This window comes from Balaenoptera acutorostrata, chromosome 19 (assembly GCF_949987535.1).
Source record: "Balaenoptera acutorostrata chromosome 19, mBalAcu1.1, whole genome shotgun sequence".
Taxonomy (NCBI): domain Eukaryota; kingdom Metazoa; phylum Chordata; class Mammalia; order Artiodactyla; family Balaenopteridae; genus Balaenoptera; species Balaenoptera acutorostrata.
The window spans coordinates 59,440,241-59,463,982 of NC_080082.1; the positions used below are offsets into that span (position 1 = coordinate 59,440,241).

General features: G+C 55.3%; 1 protein-coding gene across 1 annotated transcript; it reads left to right on the forward strand.

Annotated features, from left to right (window-relative positions):
• Positions 1-8: 8 nt before the first annotated feature.
• KASH5 (KASH domain containing 5) lies at positions 9-22,953 on the forward strand. The gene is made up of 20 exons (XM_057534579.1): positions 9-78; positions 2,802-2,939; positions 6,077-6,187; positions 6,614-6,800; positions 7,279-7,343; positions 8,518-8,584; positions 8,847-9,008; positions 9,256-9,373; positions 9,711-9,761; positions 14,391-14,468; positions 14,724-14,780; positions 15,028-15,087; positions 16,097-16,161; positions 16,286-16,373; positions 16,676-16,798; positions 18,928-18,986; positions 20,800-20,845; positions 22,336-22,400; positions 22,484-22,603; positions 22,713-22,953. The coding sequence occupies exons 2-20, from the start codon at positions 2,897-2,899 to the stop codon at positions 22,861-22,863; spliced, it is 1,716 nt and encodes a 571-aa protein (XP_057390562.1). The 5' UTR covers positions 9-78; positions 2,802-2,896; the 3' UTR covers positions 22,864-22,953.
• The last annotated feature ends 789 nt before the right edge of the window (positions 22,954-23,742 follow it).

Here is a 23,742-nt window from a genome sequence, read left to right on the forward strand (position 1 = left end):
TCTCTTCAACGACCGAGGTGCCGTTTGTTTGTCGTTCGTGGCCCTCAGCTGTGTCCCTAGACTGGGACGTGGCCCCAGGTGCGCCCTGGCCGTGGCGAGGTTCCCCGGACCAGCCGAGTCAGAGCCCCTCCTGAAATCCTGGCAGAGCCCCCATATCCTAGGGGAGAGTCCCCAATATCAGGGCCTTCCAAGACTTGTTAAAAGTCTTTTTGAAATCCTGACCAGATCCCCTCAGAAATACTGAAAGGAAACCCCCAGGAAATCTTGTAGATGACCCCTGAAATCCTGTCAGAATCTTCTAGAAATTCTGTCAGACTTCTCCCTCAGAGCCTGTCAGAGACACCCCCCCCAAACCCTGTTTCGCTCCTCCCAAATCCTATCAGAACCCTCCCCCCAAGTCCTGCCAGAGGTCCCCAGAAATCTTGTCAAACCCACCAAAAATCCTGTCAGATTCCCCTCCAAAATCCTGTTAGAGACGCCCTCCCCCGAAATCCAGAGACTCCCCAGAAATCCAGTCAGAGACCCCCTTGAAATCCAGTCAGAGACCCCCTTGAAATCCAGTCAGAGGCCCCCTTGAAATCCAGTCAGAGGCCCTCTTGAAATCCAGTCAGCGACCCTCTTGAAATGCAGTCAGAGACCCCCTTGAAATCCAGTCAGAGACCCCCTTGAAATCCAGTCAGCGACCCTCTTGAAATCCAGTCAGAGGCCCCCTTGAAATCCAGTCAGAGGCCCCCTTGAAATCCAGTCAGAGGCCTCCTTGAAATCCAGTCAGAGACCCCCTTGAAATCCAGTCAGAGACCCCCTTGAAATCCAGTCAGCGACCCTCTTGAAATCCAGTCAGAGGCCCCCTTGAAATCCAGTCAGAGGCCCCCTTGAAATCCAGTCAGAGGCCCCCTTGAAATCCAGTCAGAGGCCCCCTTGAAATCCAGTCAGAGGCCCCCTTGAAATCCAGTCAGAGGCCCCCTTGAAATCCAGTCAGCGACCCTCTTGAAATCCAGTCAGAGACCCCCTTGAAATCCAGTCAGAGGCCCCCTTGAAATCCAGTCAGAGGCCCCCTTGAAATCCAGTCAGAGGCCCCCTTGAAATCCAGTCAGAGGCCCCCTTGAAATCCAGTCAGAGGCCCCCTTGAAATCCAGTCAGAGGCCCCCTTGAAATCCCCACAATGCCTGCTTGGGTGGTCCTCCTGCTAGAATCTCCCCGTCAAAGACCCCTGCGGTCCACCAGAGCCTCTGTCGGTCTCTCACCAGGAGTGTGTCCCCCAAACCCTGTCAGAGGCTCCCAGGGCCTGTCAGCACCCTCGCTCGCAGGAACCCTTCCCCACTCAGGCCCCACAGCCGTCACCCCCCTTCTGCACCCCCCAGCCTGGTCCGCACTCTGGAAGGGTCTCTCTTCAAAGACCCCTTTTTCTAGGACCTCCTAAAGCCACCAGGAAGTGTGCACTCCACAGCTGTGGACCCCGTCTGGCTCCAGGGAGAGCAGGGCGTGGGGAGTACTTGGTGAGGAAAGGGGGGGCTGAGTGGGCGGGGTGAGGACAGATAGGCCGCAGGTGACCGTATGTTGACCGTGTGCCCCAGCGTGCCCAGTTCAGCCTTATGTGGGCACCATTGTCTGTTGTCATTCTTCGTAGCTCCCCTTTCACTCTTGAAAGGGTCCTGGAGTTGGGACAGTAAGTTATACAGTCAACCTGGGTATGATGGAAGCGGGACAGGGCATCATCAGGGCGCAAAGGAGGGAGTCCCTAACTGCTCTAGGGACTCAAGGAGGGCCCGCCAGAGGAGCTGGGAGCCTGGGCCTGGGAGGACCGTGGGAAGATGCTGAGTCCCTGTGGGCCGTGAGGGACCTGGAGGTCGGCCAGTGGAGAGAAAAGGGACAAGAAGAAGCCAGGAGTTGCAGGGACCGCTGTGTGCGGCACCAGCCTGAGGGGCTGGGACTGAGTCCTGGGGGCACTAGGGAGCCATGGGAGGGCTGGGAGCAGGAGAGAGATGGGGATCAAACTCACAGGCGAAGCCAACAGGTCCAAGTACAAGCCGATAGGGCAAGAATGTCAGTAGCCCAGGGTGGTGTGGGAACCCAGGGACAGCCCCTCTTTCGGAAACGTTTTCCAGAGGAGGGGACATGGGAGCTGAGACAGGAAGGGCCAGTGAAGAGGATGTCCCAGGCAGAGACCTGGAGGTGGGAAGAACTGGCTCAGTTTGGGGAACAGCACACAGTTCAGAGTCGCTGGAGCAGCAAGTGGGATTTGAGGTAGGGGAGGCAGGTGGGATCAGGCCATGCAGGGCCTTCGATATCAAGTCCAAGGTCTAGGCTTTGTCCACGGGGTGCTTGGGAGCTGTGGAAAAACATTGAGCAGGGGAAGGGCAGGTCAGCTCTGGGGCCCTGTGAGGATGGATTGGAGCGGGAGACTGGAGTCAGGAGGCTGGGTCGGAGGCTGGGTCAAGGGCCCAGGGGGAGAGGCTGAGGCCTGACCTGGGGCCATAGGGAAGGAGAGGAGGGGTCAGGGGAGAGTCACTGGGCAGGAGGGACAGGGCTGGGGAACTTGACAAACTGCGGGCAGGAGGGATGGCAGGAACGAGTGACCCTACCCCCTTTGATCTCAGCCGCCCACTCCTTGGGCCCCCAATTTTACCAGCACACACCTCCAGTCCATAAAACAGGACTGAGTGGGAGCTGCACTGGTCCAGGCAGGGGTAGGCAAACTGGTTCTGAGAATCCAGAGCGGCCTGAGGCACAGGTGGGGCAGGGCAGGTCTCCATCCGCGGGTGGCTGGTCTGAGGAGGCCATTCCTCTGTTTGTCCTTCCAGGATCTCTTGAAGAAGCTGGTCCCTTTTCGGTCCCTCCCAGTGATGGGGGGGAGCTGTTAGCTTCGCCAGCAGCTGCAGAGCAGCGGGGGTGGCCCATGGACCTGCCAGAGAGCCAGGCGGGCAGCCCCGCTGCCGAAAGTAAGTGGCTGGGTCCCTGTTTGTCCCGTGGGAGGATGAAGAGGGAGGAGTGGGTGAATGGGGCGCCAGGCTGTGACTCGGGGACTTGGGAGAGGCGGCCTGGGGTGGCTGAGCCTCCACCTCAAGGCAGGGTGGGTGGCAGAGAGGGATCCTTGATTAAGTGCCTGCTGTGTGCCCACCTGCCTGGACACCTTATCTCATTTGCTCTGGGGAGGCCAGACTGCGAGAGTAGAAGCCTCTGCACGCGCTGTGCCCCTGCCTGGAGCACCCTCTCCAGTGACCCACAGGCTACCCTCACTTCATTCAGATCTCTGCTTTCTGTAAAGCAGCTGCCCTGTCGCACTCTCTCCCCTTTCCTGCTTTACTTCTCTTCATAGCACTGACATCTATTTGTCTGTCTGTTTAGACTCTGTCTCCCCCACTAGAACGTGAGCTCCACAAGGCAGTCTCGGTTTTATTCACTCTGGTATTCCCAGTCCCTAGAGCCGCGCTGGTCAACATGCGAGCCATATATGTAATTTAAAATTTTGTTAGTAACCATATTGAAAGAAAAAGAAAAAAAGAAACAGACAAAATGAATGGCAATAATAGATCTTATTTAACCCCGTATATCCAAAACAGTATCCTTTCAGCATACAACAATATAAAAATGTGTTGGAGTCATTCTCTTTTTTTCATACTAAGTCTTCAAAATCTGGTGTGTACTTTACACTAACAGAGCATCTCAATTTACACTCACCACAGTTCAGGTCTCAAGAACCACTGTGGCCAGCGGCTGCCCTGTTGGTCACGCTGCACTGGAGTAATGCCTGACATGTAATAGGAACCCAATTGCTAAGTCCTTGAATAATTGGATGGATGCAGACCAAATGGGTGTGAAAGCGGCTTCGGGAGGAAGATGCTGGGTTGCCCTTTCTGAAACTCATCTACTAAGTGAGAGAGCCCGAGGGAGACTCCCACCCTAGAGGAGAGGCAAGACCCCTTTCTTAGAGGCTCCTAGCAGGCCTGGACTCTGGCCTCAGGAGGCTCTCCAGATAAGAAGGTAGGAGGCAGACACCGGGGTTCGGGAAGCTAGGGCAGGCTGACCGAGGGACCAACATCTAAACATCTAAACTTCATCTGCACCAGCAGAGGGCGTGCGGCCACCGAGGAACCCGTGGCCAAAGGCTGAGCCAGCTTTGGAAGGCTCCCGAAGGAAAGGGAGGAACACACCCAGGAGGGATGGAGACTGAGGAAGGCAGAGGGGGGAAAGAGAGAGACAGTGGAGGAGGGAGAGAGAAGGCTCAGGGAACGGAGAGTCGCTGAGTTGTGGGGAAAGAAGCACAGAGACAGGGAAGAAAATGGGAGCGGTGCACATGGAGACAAGCAGGCGGGACTCAGGGGACAGAGAGATGGGGAGGAGGATGGAGAGAAAGAGCCAGAGAGAAAAAACTAGAAAAGGGACAGGACAGAGACAGAGGTAGAGACACTGAGGAAGGAAATGAAGGAAAGAAAACAGGAGAGAAGCAGAGTGACATCTTCCTGAGGGGCCCCGGGAGGCAGAGTGTCACATCTGCGCTGTAGATACATGCAGATCATCAGATCCCACGACATCTGGAGCCAGCCAGTCCTGGGTGACCTCACTGGGCCTCAGGGTCCTCCTCCATAACATGGGGGCACAGTGAGAGGAGGTGTCTCCCCTAACTATACATTCCCGCTCCCCTTCCCTAGAAGCATGAGTTCAAACCCAAGGGGACAAATTTTAGCTCACTACAAAGAACCCTTGAAGAGTCAGAGGGATGTGAAAGGGCACTCATATGTTGAACATGTGACCTTGGGCAAGTTTCTAACTTGTCTGTGCCTAAGTATCCTTATCTTTAAAGTGGGGCTAATAATAGCAGCCACCATGGTTCGTGTAAGATGGTCAGAGGGGGCCTGGCTCCTATTAAAGGCTGAATAAATGTTCAGTTTTATTATTGAGCTTCCACCATGTGCCAGGCCCTCTGCCAGGGCCTTTCCAGATTTTATCTCATCTCTTCTCCAGGAGCGAAGTAACCACCCCCCACCACCCATTTTCCGGAGGAAGAAACTGAGGCTCCAAGAGCCTGAGTCCCTTGCCCAGATTGCCCCCTGAGTCTGTCAGACCTTGCAGCCTGTGCTTGGCCCTCTGCTATACCCAGCTGTCCAGGGGCAGGGCAGGGAGCCTCGCAGGTCACTTCCAGCCCTGGGAAAGAGGCTGGGCTGGCCCAGTGGGTCCTGGGGTAGAGAATATATAGGCTCCTTCTATATCTTGGAGCATTTGTTGAGTTCCTGTTATGTGTGGGCACAGTGGATACAGCAATGGACAAACAGACCCCAGGATATTCACATTGTGCAGAGGCAGGGGAGAGGGGGTGCTCTTCAAATACACAGACCTAGCCCTCCCAGCCCTGGGGAGGGGCGATCACTCTATCCACCCATTTTACCGGTGGGGAAACTGCGGCTCCAAAAGGAGAAAAGACTTGCCCACAGTCATGAAGCTGGACTCTGAGCTCCTAACTGCTCCCCCACCACCCACCCTGCCTGGATTGCCCCATCCCCCTTCGTTTCAGGCCCCAGGCCGTGGGCACTGATGACGCCAGCCTCAGGGATGTGGGAAGGAGAGAGACCCAGCCCCGAGGCGGGCTGGGAGACCGGAGATGCTGCCGGGAGGGATCGATCCAGGCTGCCCGCGCGATATCGGATTGTTCCTGGCTCCTGGGCCCACCTTCACCCTCGGCTTCTCCCAGAATCCTCTCTTCTTTGCCCTCCTCCACCCTTAGCCCCCTCTGAGCCGAGCCTGGGAAGCAGGGGAAGAGAGGAGGAAAGGCTGTACTCAGAGTATTTGTTCAGTATCTGGGCTCCTGAGCCTATTGAACACAAAGGATTCAACAGCAGGGGCACTTCCTGGCCTGAAAGATGGGGCCCACATTCCCAGGTCGGGGAATGGGGGAGGTGACTCAAAGACCCTCACATTGCGGCCCCCACCCAAAGCTTCCTGCGGTTCCCCACCAGCCCAAACTCCAGGCAGCTTGAAATGAATTCCTTCCCCTCTGCAGGAGCCAGGACCTGGGGTCACCCCTCTTTGCTCTTCATCATCCCCCCTCCTCATAGGTGGGCTGGCCCTCTTGTCTCCTCAGTGTACCTCTGGGACCAGCCAGAGGAGGGGAGCCTGGGGACGGGGACGCTGCTCAGCTTAGAGGAACAAATACTCAACTCCACGTTTGAAGCTTGTGACCCCCAGAGGACAGGTCAGAGAATCAAGGAATTATAAGGGATGGAGATGGGGGGCTGGGAACTGGGGAGCCATAATGAGAGGGATGGGCTAGGGTGAAGTGGATGATTGTGGGAAGCTTCAGGAAGGAAATGGATAAGGGGATGGAGGCCTTTCAGGACAAGGACGGTGAGGGGAGGAAACTTGGGGAACGTTAACAGAGGAGGGTGGGGCTTTGGGGCCTGGGAGAGGGAGGAAGGGCAACCACTGTGGGCCTGGTGGGGCACAGCTGGTCCTCTTCGGTCCACCTTCTGAGGTGGGGATGACTGGGCCCCATTGCCCAAGGGCCATGGTGCAAGGGTGCCACCAGCCCAACCAGTGGTCCCACTTCAAAGCCATCGCCTGTCCCCATCCCCCACCCCTCACCTGCCCCAGACTCCCTCACAGCCTGCTTTATCCCCAGGCACTGTGGCTGTGACCCATGTACTAGCCTACCTGGAGGCTGTGACGGGACGGGGCCCCCAGGATGCACGCCTCCAAACACTGGCCTGCAGCCTGGACCCCAATGGGGAGGGCCCTCAGGCCACTGTGGACTTGGACACCTTCCTGGTCATCATGCGGGACTGGATTGCTGCCTGTCAGCTGGATGGGTGGGTCCCCGCACCTCCACCCTCCCCCAGGAAACCCTTCCTAAGATCTAACCTTATACCTGCTTACTGCAGCCAGCACCCGTTGGGCACAGGGACCTGCTGTGGTTGGAAGGAAGCTGAGGAGGAGAGAAAAGTAGAGATGGGGTTGGGGGAGGGGGGTGTCTGCGGACAAAGTGCCTGCGATGGGGAGGCAGAGGGAGTCTGGGGGCAGAAATAAAATGGGCTGGAAGGAGGAGAAGGGCGATGTTAAGGGGCTGACAGAGGCCTGTCCCCATCCCTCCTCCAAACCCAGTCCTTGCCCCTCCTGCTTTTCCATCTGGCCCCGGACGCTTGCCATCTGGCCTCACCTTCCTCCCCACGATGCTCACTCTCACCTGACCTGTCCTCTCCTCCCACCACCCGCAATCCCCCTGCCAGTGGCTGGTCAGGATTGGGCGGGTTGTTGCAGGGAGCTCTAAGCCTCATCCCTTTGATACAGGGGATTAGAGCTGGAAGAGGAGACCGCCTTTGAGGGAGCCCTGACCTCCCAGCAACTGCCATCTGGTGAGATTGTTATATATAGAATGAAGCAGGCAGGCCCAGGGTCAGACAGTGTGGGGAACTTCCCACCCAGGGGCAGAGCAGGGGATGGGGCAGGACTCCAGAGACCTTTGCTCTAAACTGGAGCTGCGAGTTTGGCTTTCTAGGCGCCTCCACGACATGACTGCCTCCCAGCTGCCCTGAGCTTTGGGGTTTGTTTGTTTGTTTTTTTCCTCACGGGTTCTTTCCAACCCCGCCTGACACCAGCCCTGTTACAGAGGCCCCTCCCACCTCTCATCATCATCTCCACCACCATCATCAAGCCGGCCCCTCCCTGTACTCTAGTCCCTGCATTCACGGTCCCTCTGGTCTTGTCGCAGGCACTGCCCCGCTCCGGCCTGGCCTCAGCTCAGGCTATTTCTCAGCCTAAACTTTCCGTGTCTTCCCTCATCCTTCACACCTGATAGGGAAGCCCTGGTGGGGAAGGCCTGGGATGCTGCAGGCTAAGGTCCCTTTCTGTCCAGCTCCCTCAGCACAGACCTGCAGTCCTCCCCTGCAGAAATCTGATTATCTGACTCATTACCTGCCCTGCTGTTTGGTTGGCTGGTTTGCTCACCATTCTACCCCAAAGTCTTCACACATAGGAGGTGCTCCATAAAAAAGTGTTCATGTTCTATTTCTCCAGGCTTATAAAAACAAAAGTCAAAAAATATAGCTTTCTTGATATTCTCTTGAATCTCCTCCATCCGGGCTGTGAGCAGGGAATGGACAGGTCAGCTCCCGGGGAGGAGAGGCTGGAGGCCAGGAGTCCGGGGAGGAGGCTGTGGTGAGGATCCAGGGGGAGAAGGTGAGGCCTGAGGCAGGAGGAGTGAGGGAACCAGGACAGCCCAGGGGCTGGGTGGGTGAGTGGGAGAACTGGGAGGACAGACAAGTTTGGGGCAGTTGAGGTGCTGCCCAGTGTTGGGCATGATGAATGTGGGGCGGTTGGGGGCTATGGGGAGATCCAGCCTGAGCTCAAGGTACCCATGAGCAAGAGGCTTTCTGGATGGTGGGTATAATTGCAGCCCCAGGAGCAGATGGGATCACCCAGAGTGAATCTGAGGATGGAGGCCAAAGGAAGACCAAGGCCGGAATCCTGGAGCAATCCATCATCTCAGGCCACCTGGGAGCCCACCACCCTCTGTCTGTCTCCCTCCAGGACGCTCAGAAGCTGAGGATCCAGCCAACCTGGAGAGCTTCGGAGGCGAAGACCCCAGACCTGAGCTGTACCTACCCTCAGCCCCTCCCTGCCCTCCCCCTGCCCATGCCCTCCAGCCTGCCTAGGGCCCAGGGCCTGGCCTAGGGCTTGGGGTCCTTCGGGAAGTGGGTGAGGGACACAGGCTGTGCTAATAGCTCAGGGAGAGTGGGGCAGTCTCCTATTTCTCTTTCTCTGGAAGAGCCGCATCTCCCCGCCACCTACACCTACCCCGACCTGGGGAAAGGAAGCCAGGGCTGTGGGCAGTGACCCTGGACCTTCCCTGCCCCCAGGCCCGCCACAGCCGACCTGCTGAGCAGCCTGGAGGACTTGGAGCTCAGCAACCGCCGGCTGGCCGGGGAGAACGCCAAACTGCAGCGCAGTGTGGAGACGGCCGAGGAGGGTTCCCTGCGCCTCGGGGAAGAGATTTTGGCTTTGCGCAAGCAGCTCCGCAGGTGGGCCTGGCCCCGCCCACCCTCCTGCACACCCCCGTGTCCCACCTGCCCACAGGTGCAGGCTCACTCCCACTTTCTTAGTATTTTAGGTAGAAACTGGGTCTCTGTCCCCCCACACTCAGTCTCTTTCCCTCCGTTTCTCTCTGGGTATCTGTCTGGGATTTCTCTGTTGCTCTGAGTGGATCTACATCCGTGATCTCTACATTCCTCTCTCCCATGTGGCCCACCTGCCCCCGCCCCTACTCAGTACCCAACAGGCTCTGCAGTTTGCCAAGGCCGTGGATGAGGAACTGGAGGACCTGAAGACTCTGGCCAAGAGCCTGGAGGAACAGAATCGCGGCCTTCTGGCCCAAGCCCGGCAGACGGTGGGTTTCTGGCAAGGGGCACAAAGGTGCACTCTTCTTCCTACTATCTTGGAGTCTGAGCACCAGAGACTGACTATGGAGTGGGAAAGGGCAGAGGTCACCCGGGCTTCCTCCCTCAGTCCAGGCCCTGCTCCCCAGACTTTGGGTCCGGATCTACTTGCCATCCCTCTCATGACAAAGGGGACAGCAGCAGTCATCAGGGCTCCCCAGACGCATTCCCCCGGCCCTGCTCCTCAGTGACCCAGGCCCAAGTTGCGTGCCCAGGGGTGGAAAAAGGGCAATTTGGGGGCAAGGAGGCCTGAAAAGAAGGCTTTGTTCTCTCTCTGGGCTCGGTCAGGAAAAGGAGCAGCAGCAGCTGGCGGCTGAGATAGAGAGTCTGCAGGAGGAGGTGAGCTGCGGCCCAGTGCCCACCCCACCCCTTCCCCAGTCCTCAGGATCTTCCTGCCCTACCCACTGCTGCCTCAAGCACCCCCAGCCGCCTGCAACAAACACCCTTCAGTCTGGTGAGGGAGACCTCAGAAGCCCAATAATGTGTGCATGTCCCTGAAGGTCACATGGCTGCATGTGAGGACCGCCACAGTCGGTAAGAGGGTGGGGCATGGGGCGGACTCCTGGTTACGCTGAGGCTGCCTATGTAAGCATGGGCCAGTCTGCCCCTCTCTGTGCCTCAGTGTCCTCACCTGCGAGAAAGGGCAAAATAATGGAATCTCCCTGGTTGGATTGTGTGAGATTTAAACAAGAGGATGCTAGGTACAAGGCAGGACACATGGAAAGAGCTCACTAAGAGATAGCTAGTGTTGTTCATATTTTTTATGGTGGAAAGAACACAGGCCTTAAAGTCAGCCCTGATTCAAATCCCGTCTCTGGGAATTCCCTGGCGGTCCAGTGGTTAGGACTCCGAGCTTGCACTGCAGGGGGCATGGGTTCGATCCCTGGTTGGGGAACTAAGATCCTGCATGCTGCACAGCACGGCCAAAAAAAAATCCCATCTCTGCCACTTACACAACAGACAACCTTTAGGCATGTGACATGCCCCTTCTGAGCCATAGTTTTATTATCTAAGAACAGGAGAGAAGGATATCTGTTTGTTAGGATTGTTGTGGGGATTAAATGGCCACTTTTAGCCCAGAGCCTAGCACATAGCATGAAGAGGCCCAGTCCAACCTCAGGGCTGATTCAAGCCCCATTCTGAGACAAAAAACATCGTCTTAGTTAATTCTGGGTCCACCTACTCCTTTTAGGTGGAAATAAAGCCCCCACAGAAGGTGGCATCTAAGTTGCTGGAGATCCACGCAGCGTCTCAGTGCTCCTCAATCAATGTCTGTTCTCTCTGCTGGTCACAAGACTGATGTTCATTGTCCCATCTGGTCCTTAGCCTTAGTCACCACTGCACGCTGGCATCCACTGGGGGGCTGGCGTTGCCTTCTGGTCTCTGGATGTACTGTCCTCACTGCATCTGCTGGTGGTAGCCCTCGTCGGAACCCCACAACCCACAAATGCCACTGGGGTTCCTCCACACCCTTTTAGGGGCACAGAGGAGGTTTAGCTGCTTTCCTGTGACTTTGTGTCTGTAGGGGCCTCACTGGGCCTTCTGTGCCTCAGCTCCTCACACAGCCATCTCTGTTCTATTTTTCACTCACCTTGCTGCTTCACAGACTGAGCTGGGAAACACCTCTCTCAGATTCCCAGATGTTCCAGAGGTTCTGTGGTTCAACTGCATCCATCCTGTCCAGCCGTCTAACCTGGGGCTTGGGACTGGCCTCAGGGCCCATTTTCACTCTGTTGTTCTCTTCTTTGACTCTCCCTGAACTCCTCCCCCAGTGCTGAGGATCTCTGCCCAGTCCAGGCAGTAATACTCATTCTGCTTGATCCTCCCAAATCTCTTTGTCCTATGTCTGTATTATGGCTTTTACACGTAAACCAAAGAATTTTCCACTATCATTCCCTGGCTCTTCCATGAAAATTCCCTCTGTTGGGGCAATGGGAATCTCGCTGCAGGATGGCTGCCATGGTGTGAAGCATGGGGTGCAGACAGGATGTGACTGTTTCTTCCAGAACATCTCTTTTATTGGGGTATAGTTGTTTTACAACGTTGTGTTGGTTTCTACTGTACAACAAAGTGCCGTGGAGTTCCCTGTGCTATACAGCAGGTTCTCACTAGTTATCTATTTTATACACATTAGTGTATATATGTCAATCCCAATCTCCCAATTCATCCCACCCCCTCCCCCAAAACATCTCTTTTTAAGAACAAGGAGAAACTTTCCCTGAAGCCCCATGACAGGACCTCCCTCTCATATCTCATTGGCTAAAGTGACATCAAATGATTATAGCCAAACCACTCCCTGGCATGGATAACACAGCCACCGATAGGTCTGGGATACTTTCAGCTCTGAAGAAGAAAGCACCGAAGAAATGGTGGCTTCAATCTGAAGGACACTAATTAACTTAACAAGAGGTTTTGAAGGTTCTGGGCTGGTTCGGCAGCTTTTTGACTTGTTTGTCTGTCTGTGGCCTCAGGATCACAGATGGCTGCAACAGCTCCAGACCTCGCGTTCTCACTCAAAGCAGGACAAAGAGGGGCAAATGCTCCTCTCATGGCTCTCTCTCTTCATCAGAAGGAAACATTTTTCCAGGAGCACCTCCACTCCACCCCCACACCAGCAGACCCCTCTGACAGCTCACTGGATCACGTGACAAGAGAGGCTGGAATAATATCTGACCTTCCTCAGCCTCTGGAGTGGGAGGCAAACGAGTGAGAGGGGGTGAGAATGGCTGCTGGGTTAGCTAATCAGCTGGGTGTCTGTCCTGAATCTGCTGAGATTTCCATCTTGATTCACCTCCAGAGCTGCAGCTGGGACCCACCTGCCCACGTGGAGAGTGGACCCCCAAGGAAAGCAGGAGAGGGAATAAGCAGGGTGAATGGCAGCTGGCGGTCTCTGCCTCCTCCCGGCCCAGAAGGCCTGTGCCAGGTCAAGTGCCTTGAGCAGCGCCTGGGACATCCTAGGCGCTCGATAAACAAGCTATTCTTGGTTCCCTTCCCCCACCTTTCCCTTCTCAGCAGCTGCCTACAGACCATCTATAGATCAAGTTCTCAAGTTACAGTAGAATAATGCTGGAGTAAGGGACACTCAGCTTTCCTACAAGAACCTACAGAGCAGGGCTCAGATTACTGCAGAAGAAGGCAGGAGCGGCTGAGTAACCAGGTTCCCTGCCGAGTGGCCCAGGATCCAGCCTGTAAATCCCGACCAGGTGGACAGATGTTGACACAGCATTCCTGGCCCGTCCTTCCTCTGCCCTTCACCTGGCAGCCCAGGCCCGCTGAGCCTGAGAGGGGGAGAAGGCGGCTGATGGAGGACTTGGAGCTGAGCCAGGCTGGAGTGAGGGGGGCAGCTGGCCTTGGTATCCCCAGGGGCGCCGGGAGGAGGGGTGTGGCCAAGGGAAGTCGACTGCCTCCGTGCTCCGAAATGCTTGCCCCAGTGACTGCCTCATGTCAAAGCTCAGCGCAACTTGCTAGGTTTTTGGTGCCTGGAAGCTCTAGACTGGAATTTGGTCCGTTTTATTCTCAAGTCCCATTTTGTGGCTGGCGTGGGCTGCCCTCTCCCAGCCCCCTTGTTTTCGCAGATAACTCTCTTTACCCTTGAGGACTCAGACCCAGTACAGCCTCCTTGCAAACCCTGGGCTCCCACAAGGCCCAGGGCCCTAGGCCCACCTCATGTATTATCATCTGCTTCTGTGTCGGTCTCCACCTCCGGTGGTGAGCAACTTGAGGGACGAAGCTCATTCCCCATTCTCATCCAGGGCTGCATCTGGCTCAGAGGAGTCTGGGAGTTAAAAGTGCAGGATTTGGAATCTGTAAAACTGGGGATGATGACAGTGTAAAAATTAATAATTGGGACAGCCAGACTTTACATTCTTCCTGAATGGCACAGTATAACGCATATAGCAGTATCCATGAAATCTTCCTTCCAAAAATTAAACAGGAGTCTGGACAAGGCCCTGGATCTACCCATCAGTTTATAGGAAATAATGAGGGGGGAGGAGCATGGTAAACGTCCTGCACAGGGAACAAGAACACAGTAAACCAAATCCAAACGCACCAATTCTACAGGACAAATGACCTGGTTTCTTCTACAAATGAAGGACCCGAAAAAGTGCCAGGACTGGGGAGGTGGGGGATCACTGTCAGATGAAAAGAAATGGGACATTTCAACCAAAAGCCGTGGCAGACCTTGTTTGGATCCTCATTCAAAGAAACTAAGCATGAAAAGACATTTGTGAGAAAACCGAAACCAAAAAAGAGCACTGGGTGTGCGATGATACTAAGGAATTATTATTAATTTTGTTACGAGTGATGATTGTATTGTGGTTTTACTACAGGAAAAGTCCTCAAGTAGGAAATACAAATGCTGGAGTACTTACAGGTGAAATAATATGATGCCTGGGGTTTACTTTAAAATACTCTGGTTAAACAAAACAAACAAAATATTTGAAAAATATAGAAGAAATAAACAGGGAGAATGTATATAATTATTGAAATTGGGTGATGGATAATGGGGGTTCATCATACTGGTTTTTTGGGGGGAACTGTGCCCCGCAGCTTGTGGGATCTTAGTTCCCCAACCAGGGATTGAACCCAGGCCCTCAGCAGTGAAAGTGTGGAGTCTTCACCATGGACTGCCAGGGAATTCCCATCTTTATCTTTAAAATAGGGCATAAGAAATAAGCTAACACTGGCAAGGTGCTCAGTAACTATTAGCAATAATTATTAGCTCATTTAATCCTCACAGCCACCCCATGCATCCTATCTTATCTCCATTTTTGCAGCTCTATTTTGATTTTTCATCTGCAAATCAAAGCTGAGATCCCATAGGATGGTTGGAAGGATTAAATGGGCTAAAAGATAGACAGTGCTGAGCATGAGGCCCGATGCACATCAAGTGTTCTGCAAATGTCAGCTATGAATATTAACATGGCCATTTGCTGAAGTGAATGTGACCAGGGTCCCTTCTTTCAGAACGGGAAGCTGCTGGCTGAGCGGGATGGAGTAAAGAGGAGGAGTGAGGAGCTGGCCACAGAGAAAGATGCTTTGAAGGTGCCACCCCTCCCTAGCACCTTGACAACTTCCTACCACCCCGAGGCCATTTTTACAATCACCAGTTTCAGCCCCTGTGGTCTGGTGAGATCAGGGACTTCAATCAAGCCTTCAGGTTCCCCGGGCCAGTGGGCAACTCAGCTGAAACCCCCCTCAGTGTAGCTGATGTCCAAAGACATGAAGGGAGGTTGAGGAGAGGGGCTCGGGAGAGTGGGCGGGCCAGACAGATGGATGGACGGGCGACTTCCTTGGCAGCGGCAGCTCTACGAGTGTGAACGCCTCATTTGCCAGCGAGACGCCATCCTCTCCGAGGTGAGGGGGCTGGGGGGAAACATTTGCCTTCTGTGTGTCTCCTGCCCCGAGTCTGCAAAGGGAAGTCCTGCTTGGCTCTAATCCTTGGATAATTAGCCAGGAGAGATCAGAGTGGTTCCCAGGAAATTGGTGCTCTCCCTCAGGCCCTAGCTCTTCCCCCAAGCCCACCCTGGCTGTCCCCCCAACACCCAGCCTCAGCGTCTTCGGGGGGCTGGGCCCAGTCTCAGTCAGCTTTGGGCTTTCCCAGCGTACTCGCCACGCGGAGAGTCTGGCCAAGACCTTGGAGGAGTACAGAACCACAACCCAGGTAACCCACTGGCCTGGCCCCACTCTCCCCACTTCTCTTTTGCCATCTCTGGGATTTGCTGCCTCCTTTTGTCTCTGTTGATCTTTTTCCAAGTCTCCACGTCTTGTTTCTCCCATCACTACTGTTTGACTGTGTGTCTCTCTCCCTCTCTGTCTCTCTCTGCCTTTTCACTTTTCCTCTGTTCCTTCCTTTCTCTCTTTCTCTCTCTCTCTCTCTGTATCTCCATTTCCTATCCACGTTCCTTTTTTTTTTTTTTTTTTAATATTTACTTATTTATTTACTTGACTATGTCGGGTCTTAGTTGCAGCACGCGGGCTCTTTGTTGCGGTGCACGGGCTTCTCTAGTTGCGGCACGCCAGCTTCTCTCTACATGTGGTGCATGGGCTCCAGAGCGCGCAGACTCAGTAGCTGTGGCGCACGGGTTTAGTTGCCCCGTGGCAGGTGGGATCTTAGTTCCCCAACGAGGGATCGAACCCACGTCCCCTGCATTGGAAGGCAGATTCTTAACCAATGTACCACCAGGGAAATCCCTCCCATCCACTTTCATTCTCTGTGGGTGACTTCTCACCACATCTCCCCTCCTCCTATTTCTGTATCTCTGCCGGGCTTGTTTAGATTCTTGTCTCTGCCTCTCTCTGGGTCTAGTCCCTCTGTCTCCTGAGGCGACTCCTCTCTCTGTCCCTTGTCTTCAGAGTCTCTTGCACCTCGTGTGTCTCTTGCCTCTCTGTGAATCTGTTTCTGTGTCTCTCGTTTTTCCATGTGTTTCCATCTCTGCCTTCCTTTTCTTAATTTTCCTGACTGATAGGTTACCTCCTGGGTTCCTGTTGCTCTTTGCTTCTCTTTGGCTTCCTAAGTTTCTGTCACTGTTTCATCCCCTTCTCCCTTGGCAATACGTGTCTGGAGGAGCCCAAAGAAGTCACAGGAGTGGAACTGACCTTGGAAGAGGAGCCCAGGCATGGGGGGTGGGGAAAAACGGAGACCCAGGGGTCCCCCATTCCTTCCTTTGCAGGAACTGAGGCTGGAAATCTCACACCTGGAGGAGCAGCTGAGTCAGACCCATGAGGGGCTGGATGAGTGAGTGGAATGGTGGGGGTGGAGGAGGCAGGAGGGGAGCCCCAGGACAGGGACCCCTGGCCTCCAGCCCCAAGGTGGGCAGGGCAGCAAGAGGCAGCCTTCCCCATCCTGACTGTGTGGACAGGCTACCCGAAGGGGCTCAGGTGAGGAGAGTGGACTGGACCAAGCTGCCACCACCATCGCTGGGTGTGGAGATCCAGGCCATTCGGCAGGTGGGCCTGACACCCCCAGAACACCCTAACCCACCACCAGCGGCAACTCTGACCCAGCCCTCTCGCCCCACCCCGGTTCCCCCAGGACCATCTCAGTCCTTAACTTCATCCCTAACCCAGTCCTTGGTCTGGTCACCAAATCCCTCCCGGGTGCTGCCCCCACTGACTCCCCAGCCCAACCTCACACCACCTCCCTTCCACCTCCCATCCTCACGCCTCAGCCCATCTCCATCCCACCCCTGACCTGTCTTCTGCCTTAATCTGACTCTCCCTGGCCTCAGAAACAACTTCTTCTCTCCCAGAAACAAGAAGTGGCAGCCGCCGATCTCTCCAACCCTTTGTGTGGCGTGTGGCAGTGGGAGGAGGTCATCAATGAGACCAATGAGGAAGCTGAGTTTCCACCTGAAGCCCCAAGTGGGGGGCAGGTGAGCACAGGAGGGACTCTGAGACCACCGGATCCAGGGGCCGGGAGAGGGGCCTGGGACACCATGTGCCTTCACTGTTCCCCATCTCATAGACAGATGTTGACTGAGGGCCTGCTGGGTGCTGGCCAAGGAGCCCCCGGCCAGACAGGACACCAGCCCTGCCCTCTAGGGACTGGCCTGCTGGTGTGGGAGACAAAAGTGAACAAAGCAAACACGCAAACTGCATGGCAGTGGTTGTTGTCCTTATTTCAAATACACTGTCAGGAATCTCCTTAGTTTAAATGGTGCTACAGTGGGAAGGGAGTAAGTGAATTGTTCTTCCTGACACCATAAAGGTACATTAAGCATTTACCTTTTGAATATGTCACCTTTAAGAAAAACTTAACAAGCCTGCTGTGTAATCTTGAATTCAACAATAGCCATTGTTTTATGACTTCCGTAATTACCTGAACAATATTTCAAACATTGTTTGAAACAATGAAGACAACTCATCTTCAGTGTTCACAGCTGAAAAGTGAGATTTTAAGCTGTTAGTGCCAGAAGAATTCCTTTTTTTTAAGGAAATATTGCTAACAGCTCTGTAAACAACGCTGTATTGTCTTGAAAATTATACTGCTTCAAAGCTGTTCATCATCCTGAAAGGACAAACTCGTTTCTCTGTTCACTTTTTCCCTGAGTTGAGAGAAGCTTCTGTTTCTCTTTGACACCAGCGCTCCTGTTGGATTCCTCGCTGACCTCTCCCACTGCCTCTGCGAGGTTTAGGCACCCTCATCCCTCATCCTGTTACTCATGGGAAACTGAGGCTCAGAGGGAGGTCACACAGCTTGTGGGGGGCAGAGCCGCGCTCCTCAGGGGACGTGTAAGTTAGAGCGAGCTTCTGCTGAGAGCGGTCCGTTGCCTCCTGGAGGGGAAGACTGACCCGGGCCTCCGGGTGCTGCCTGCGCTGGCTCCTGGGGACGCAGAGCAGAATCATTCAGGGCCTGGATCCTCTAGCGCCCAAGGCCTTGTAGAGATCATGCAATCAGGCCATCCCAGTGCAGGATGATCCATGTGCTAGAGGTGGCGGCGGGCCCTGTGGGAGCCTAGAGAAGAGAGTTTCCATGTCGGGTAGGCGACTGAAGGAGATATCACAGGGAAACTGACATGAGTTTATTTTGAAGAAAGAAAGAAAGAAGTTAAGTGGTGTGAGAAAGGAGAGGTCTTCCAGGCAGTGGGAATAGTAAATGCAAGGATGTGGGAGCGTGAAACCCCATAACATGTTTGGGGAGCAGAGGGCAGTTGGGGGTGACTAGTGAGAGATGAGGTCTGGCTGGATAATGAAAGGAATTCCCTGTCAATGAAGCTGAGAGGTTGTGCTTTTCTCCATCAAGCCACAGGAAGGCTGAGGGTAGGGAGGGGCAGGTCAGCTCTGGATGTAGAAAGACCCCTCTGGGGCCACACGGGGACTGACTGGAGGCTGATAGCCTGGGAGGCCAGGGAGGAGGCTGGGGCAGTGGTCCAGAGGTAGAGGGTGAAGGTTGAGCCAGACCAGGGCCTTGGGATGGAGAAAAAGGGACAGGCAGAGAGAATTGGGGCAGGGAGACAGAGCTGCCGACCCGCTGACAGCGGGGTTGAGGGCGCTGGATTCCGGGAAGGGAGTAGACAGAAAGATGCTGAACTTAGCTTGCAACCCTCTGAGGTAAACACCCTGAGGGATAGGGGGGTGCTTCTCGGGGGCAGTGGGTGCACAAGGCTGGAGCTTAGGGATGTATTTAGAAAAGTGTCGAGTTGGTGGTTGAGGCCACAGGCAAGGATGGATGTCTCCAGAGAAAATGGAGGGGGACCTGGGTCCCCAAGACTGGGAACTTGGGAGGAGAAGGGTGTTGGAAGGGAAACGCTGAGCCTCTTCGGGGCCCAGATGAGTGTGAGAGGCTTGTAGGAGTGTGAGAGGTGCAGGGGGACCTGAACTCCTGGGTCCTGAAGGAGAAAGGGGCTTGGTGGAACAACTGTCCTGTTTCTGGCTTCTGCTCCTGGAGGGATGATAGAGCCATCCTCAAGGGGGGCCCAAGAGGAGGGCGGGTCTTAGAAGCAGGTGGTGAATTCTTGGCAGGTGTTGCAGCCTGGGAGACCTAAGCTTTTCTTTCCCACAGAGAAACTTCCAGGGAGAGCCTGCGTACCCTCATGAAGGAAGGAAGGAGCGATCAATGTGGTAAGAAGATTGGTCCTCCCTGAGCCATCCCTCTGCCTCGAGGTGATGCCAACTCTCAGACAGCTAGAGTATAAGGCCTGGAAGAGCCCTGAGGGAGTGCATCACTCATTCCCTCGTTCATTCATGCTGAGGCCACCCTGGGCCTGTGGACCAGGATGAGTGAGACCCAGCCCTGCCCTCAGACCCTGATAGTTCCAGGAGGACATCCAGCACCCAACCCCACCTGGGGGGAAATACTTTTGGAGGAGGCCCTGCTTGGGGTCCTTTAGGAGAGGTATTCGTATAGGAGGCCCTTAGACAAGAAGACAGTTGTCAGGCAGATGGGACAGCTCAGTCACTAAGTCACTGGCACTGAACACACCTCTCCCAAGGCCTCCAGGGAGCCCTGGGATGAATGAGACCCAGACTGTGCCCCAGGAGAGCAGCCAGACAGTTGGGAGATCATCAGGGGCTCTGGAATCAGACAGCCTGTGTTCAAATCCCAGCTCGGTTACTTTGTGATGGGGTGGAGTGAGCCCCTGCCCTGTGATTGTTACCGACTGTTACGAGGTTCATGTGCAGCCTCCGAGGATAGAGAAAGCACTAGATGTCTGGGCCCACCCTCCTCCACGGGGCCTCTGCCTTCCTGTGGTGCCTCTCTCTCCCCCCTCCCCTCTTGCAGGCTCCCAGCTGCGGCAACTAATGAGGCTGCCTGCCACGGTCTCTAATTGGACTTGTCTGGGAAAGCTGAGATTGGGCAGGATGGGGGCCCTGGAGCTGTGACCTCCCCCTGCGTCACCAGGGAATGGAAGAGGGGGCTGAGCAGCAGCGGAGACAAGGGCTGGCTTAGGGGCTGGACTTCCGAGTTTCCGGGGTGGGGGGTGGTGCGGTGGGCAGGGGCAGTATGATCCACAGATTGGGAAGCTGGGAGTGAGGGAAGTGGTGAATCCTCTGACCCCTAGACGTGACCAGGGGTGAGAGCTTGGACCTTGAGAGAGGGGCTGGGGGTCCCTGAATAGAAGTCCCAGAGGATCAGACAGCTGTTTGTCTGACTGGGGCAGAGGCTGGGGCCCACGAGCCTGGATTGGATGGGAGTTGAGGAAACAGCTGTATCCTGAGGGTGTTGGGCCTGAAGCTGGTAGCTAAGGCTGGAAGGTTGGATCCCTGATCCCCAGCGAAGGTGGTGGCAGGTGGTGTGGACCTCTGGGTCTCCAAGGGACGTCAGGGCTGGCCAGCTTGAGGCCTGAGCCCCCAGAGAGGCATTTCCGGGGCTCAGACAGCTGTGACCGTAGGAGGCGCAGAGGCTGGAGCTTGCACACTTAAGAGAAATGATTTGGGATGGGGGCAGGGCCCACACAGTTGGGTTCTGGAGTCAGGGGAGTCTGAGCTGGAGTCCCAGTTCTCAAAGAAGACCCAGTGAGACTGAGACTGACTGAAAATGGCACAACCCACCAGGCAGGAAGCTGGGCCAGGGAGTGGGGTCCCGGAGAGATCTGAGTGTCTGGTGTTTTGGATGTGAGAGAACCAGAAGCCTCTGATCGGCTGGGGGATCAGCTGGGAAAGTAGCAGCTGAGAAAGCCAATGAGGTGGAGAGGCCCCCGACCCTGTAGGAGTCACATACTCTGGAGAATTTGGTGAAAAATTCCCCTGAAAAAATACAGATGCTGAGACCTACTCGCAACAGTTTGCTTGTGGGGCTCCAGGATATCCTCCAGGTCTCTCCAGGGTGCCCATCCATGTTAAGAGCCCTCCTTTAAAGGTTCTGCCACACAGCAGGCGAATGGGAACCAGGCAGGGGAGACAGATGCTTGCAGCAACTTTCTTGTCGCCCCAGGTTGCCCAGAAGAGAGAAAGAAGAGGAAGCAGAGATCCGGGTCACGGTAGGCAGTCCCCAGCACCATCCACTGCAGGCCCTCAGATGAGGCTGCTGTAGTCACAGCTCCTCCCCAGCCCCTGCCCACACCCCCAAGCAGACAGAAAAATAGTTTGGCCAAGAGATAACAATGCCCTCGCTGCAGCTAATGAGAGCAGACGGTACTGTAGAGGGAGGCTGCAGGCCAGTGGGCGGCCAGAATGTTCCCAGGGGACCCCCCAAGCACACGTACAGGGCTGCAGCTCCTACACCACAGACGTGGCTACACCCCCGGGTTGCAAACATGCACACGCACAAGCGCCCACACTCTCAGGAAGGGCCGGACCCTCCCCGGCCAGCCCCAGAACTCCCTGTCACAGCTGCCCTGCCCGGTACCACCCACGCCAGCTCCTTTGCTCCTCAAAGTGGCAGGTGACAATCCTGATTCTTAGGCAAGGGAAGGGAGGGAAGGAAATTTGACGAGGTCAGAAGCCTGCAGTCCTCAGATAAGAACCGTGAGCCCCAAAGGTATGCCAGCCTCCGTTCCAGGCACCTGGGACCCTTCAGGGTCCACACCGTCCAACATGGCCTCTCTAAGCAGCCTGACCCCAAGCCCACTTCTTTCCCACCACACCACGCTCCCTTCCATGGAGACTGGGCCCTCACCTCAGTTTCCTCGCGGCTAGTGTGACAACGATCTTTACCCAGCTCTCAGGGTGAGGGTAAGTGTTAAGGATCAGGTTGTAAAGTGCCTGGCACAGAGCAGACACACAGAAGGTGACAGTGGTGAAGATAGTGGCTGGGGTTGGTGCTCCTGGAACTCTTTATTTATTATTGTATTGTTATTACCATATCATCATGTACAGAGCAAAGGCATGGGTGGGAAAGCCTGAGATCTGCAGAGGGGACGCCCTTTCAGAAAGACACGGGGGATGAGGTGGGAAAGTGAGTCAGGAGGAATATTTGGGGCTTTAATCTTAAAGCGCCTGCTGGGCCTGGCGCAGGGCAGGAAGATGGACCCAAAGAGTATCCACGGTGGACTAGGCCCAGCCCAGGGCTGGGCTCCTCAAGAAGATGGGGTCTCTGCCCTCAGGGAGCCTGGATACTTCCAGAATCAGACGGAAGATGGAAATAATAATGTTGAGTAGCTCACGCAGTTATTGCACGCTCACTGTCTGCCAGGCACTGTTCTGAGCCCGCCTCCTGATTTTTTGGTTTTTGCCCACATTCACTCATTCAGTCTCCACTTCAGCCCTGTGGGGTGGGTGCCGTCATCATCCCCGTCCAGCACGTGGAGACAGTGGGGCCTGGAGAGATGGGGTGACGTGCCAAGGGACACATAGCAGGAAACTGGCAGAGCTGGGAGCCCAACGCAGCAGTGTGTCTCCAGGAGGCTCACGCACTGAACCACTGTGTCCCACCCCCTTCCATGTGGTCGCTTGTGTCCAGCGGGCTGAACTGAGCACCGCTCCCCATCCAGGACCCGGTGTCTCAAGTTTGTCTCCTTTGTCCTTCCAGGTGGATCTCCCCATCCCTCTGGGAGACTCACACCCTGGAGACATCCCAGGAAGCCCTCCCGAGAGGTAGCGGGACCCAAGGGCCTGGGGGCGGACTTGGGGGCAGAGAAAAAGTCCAGCACTATCGCCCTGCCTTCCTTTCCCCCCAGCAGGCCCTCAGAGCCGGAGCTGCAGCAAGCCCTGGTGCCGGTGGTGAAGGAGCTGGTCCCAGTCAGGAGGCCAGTCTGGGGCCACCTCTGCCTGCGCCCCCTGCACCCCCAGCAGCTCAGGTGCACCCCAAGGCGTCTCCAGAGGGAGGGTGATGGTCCGACATCAGGGCACTGCCGGGATACCCTGGGCTCCCCTGGGGCCCCCAAGCACTGTGCTGCCTCCCCACAGAGTCACTCGGCACCCGCTGATCCCGGCGCCGGTCCTGGGCCTGCTGCTGCTGCTGCTGCTGCTGCTGCTCTCGGTCCGGCTGCTGGGCCAGTCCCCGCCCCCCGCCTGGCCCCACCTCCAGCTCTGCTACCTCCAGCCGCCTCCGGTGTGAGGCACGCTTCCCACCGCCTCAGAGCGGCGTCTAGTTCAGTGACTTACCTGGGGCTCTTTTTACTGCTAATCCCGTGGGTGTGCCACTGTGATTCGGGATTATCCCATTGCGGGGACCCCGGATACAGTGCTCCAGGGTCCACAGCCCTGTATTGGGTTTTTATGTGAAGTCTCTTGGTTTTTTAACATTGGCAACTACATTTCTTAACAATAGCAAAACACAGCCAATAATGGATTAAGCACTAGGGGTTATACTTCCCTCACAAAACAAGTCTGGAGGAGGGCAGTTGAGGACCCACAGCTCAGTCTCCATAGCGCCGGGACCAGCGTGCTGTGATTCTGTGTGACTCTCTTGGCCCTTCCCCTGTGCTCAGGAGATGGCAGGTGTTGTAGCTTCATACATCATATCTGCAGGGAGAAGGGGACACATCTCTTCCTTTTTATAAAGAAAAGCAATAGCCTTCCCAAAGCCAGCAGCAGACTCTGTCTCGTCGGCCAGAACTGTTTGGCATGACCACCCCTAGCTGCAAGGGCAACTCGGAGAGCAAGCATCTCTCCCGGCAGAAAGAGGGAGAACAAGATGTGGGCCAGGCACACACACAGATGTCACCAACGGCCAGCAGGAAAGGGTGTACCATTTGTTCATTCAGCAAACACTTAGTGATCATCTACTTGCCACGGCTAGACCTTAGAAGACGGAAAAATAGACCCTCCAATGCCAGGCTGAGGAGCACTGATTTTTCTCCTGAGGCTGATGGGAGTTTGGGGGACATTTAATTACTTGTTTTTGGTTATTTACTTTGTAATTGAGGTATAACATACATACAATGATAAATGGACAAATCTCAAGTATCAGCTGGATAAATTATTGCACATGTAA

What these genes read in the sequence shown, in the direction of transcription:
- KASH5 (XM_057534579.1), top strand. Translation starts at nt 2,897, where the DNA reads ATGGACCTGCCAGAGAGCCAGGCGGGCAGCCCCGCTGCCGAAA. An exon ending in TGGCCCAAGCCCGGCAGACG is followed by an intron (nt 9,374 to 9,710) that starts GTGGGTTTCTGG and finishes GGGCTCGGTCAG; the next exon opens with GAAAAGGAGCAGCAGCAGCT. An exon ending in AGATCCAGGCCATTCGGCAG is followed by an intron (nt 16,374 to 16,675) that starts GTGGGCCTGACA and finishes CTTCTCTCCCAG; the next exon opens with AAACAAGAAGTGGCAGCCGC.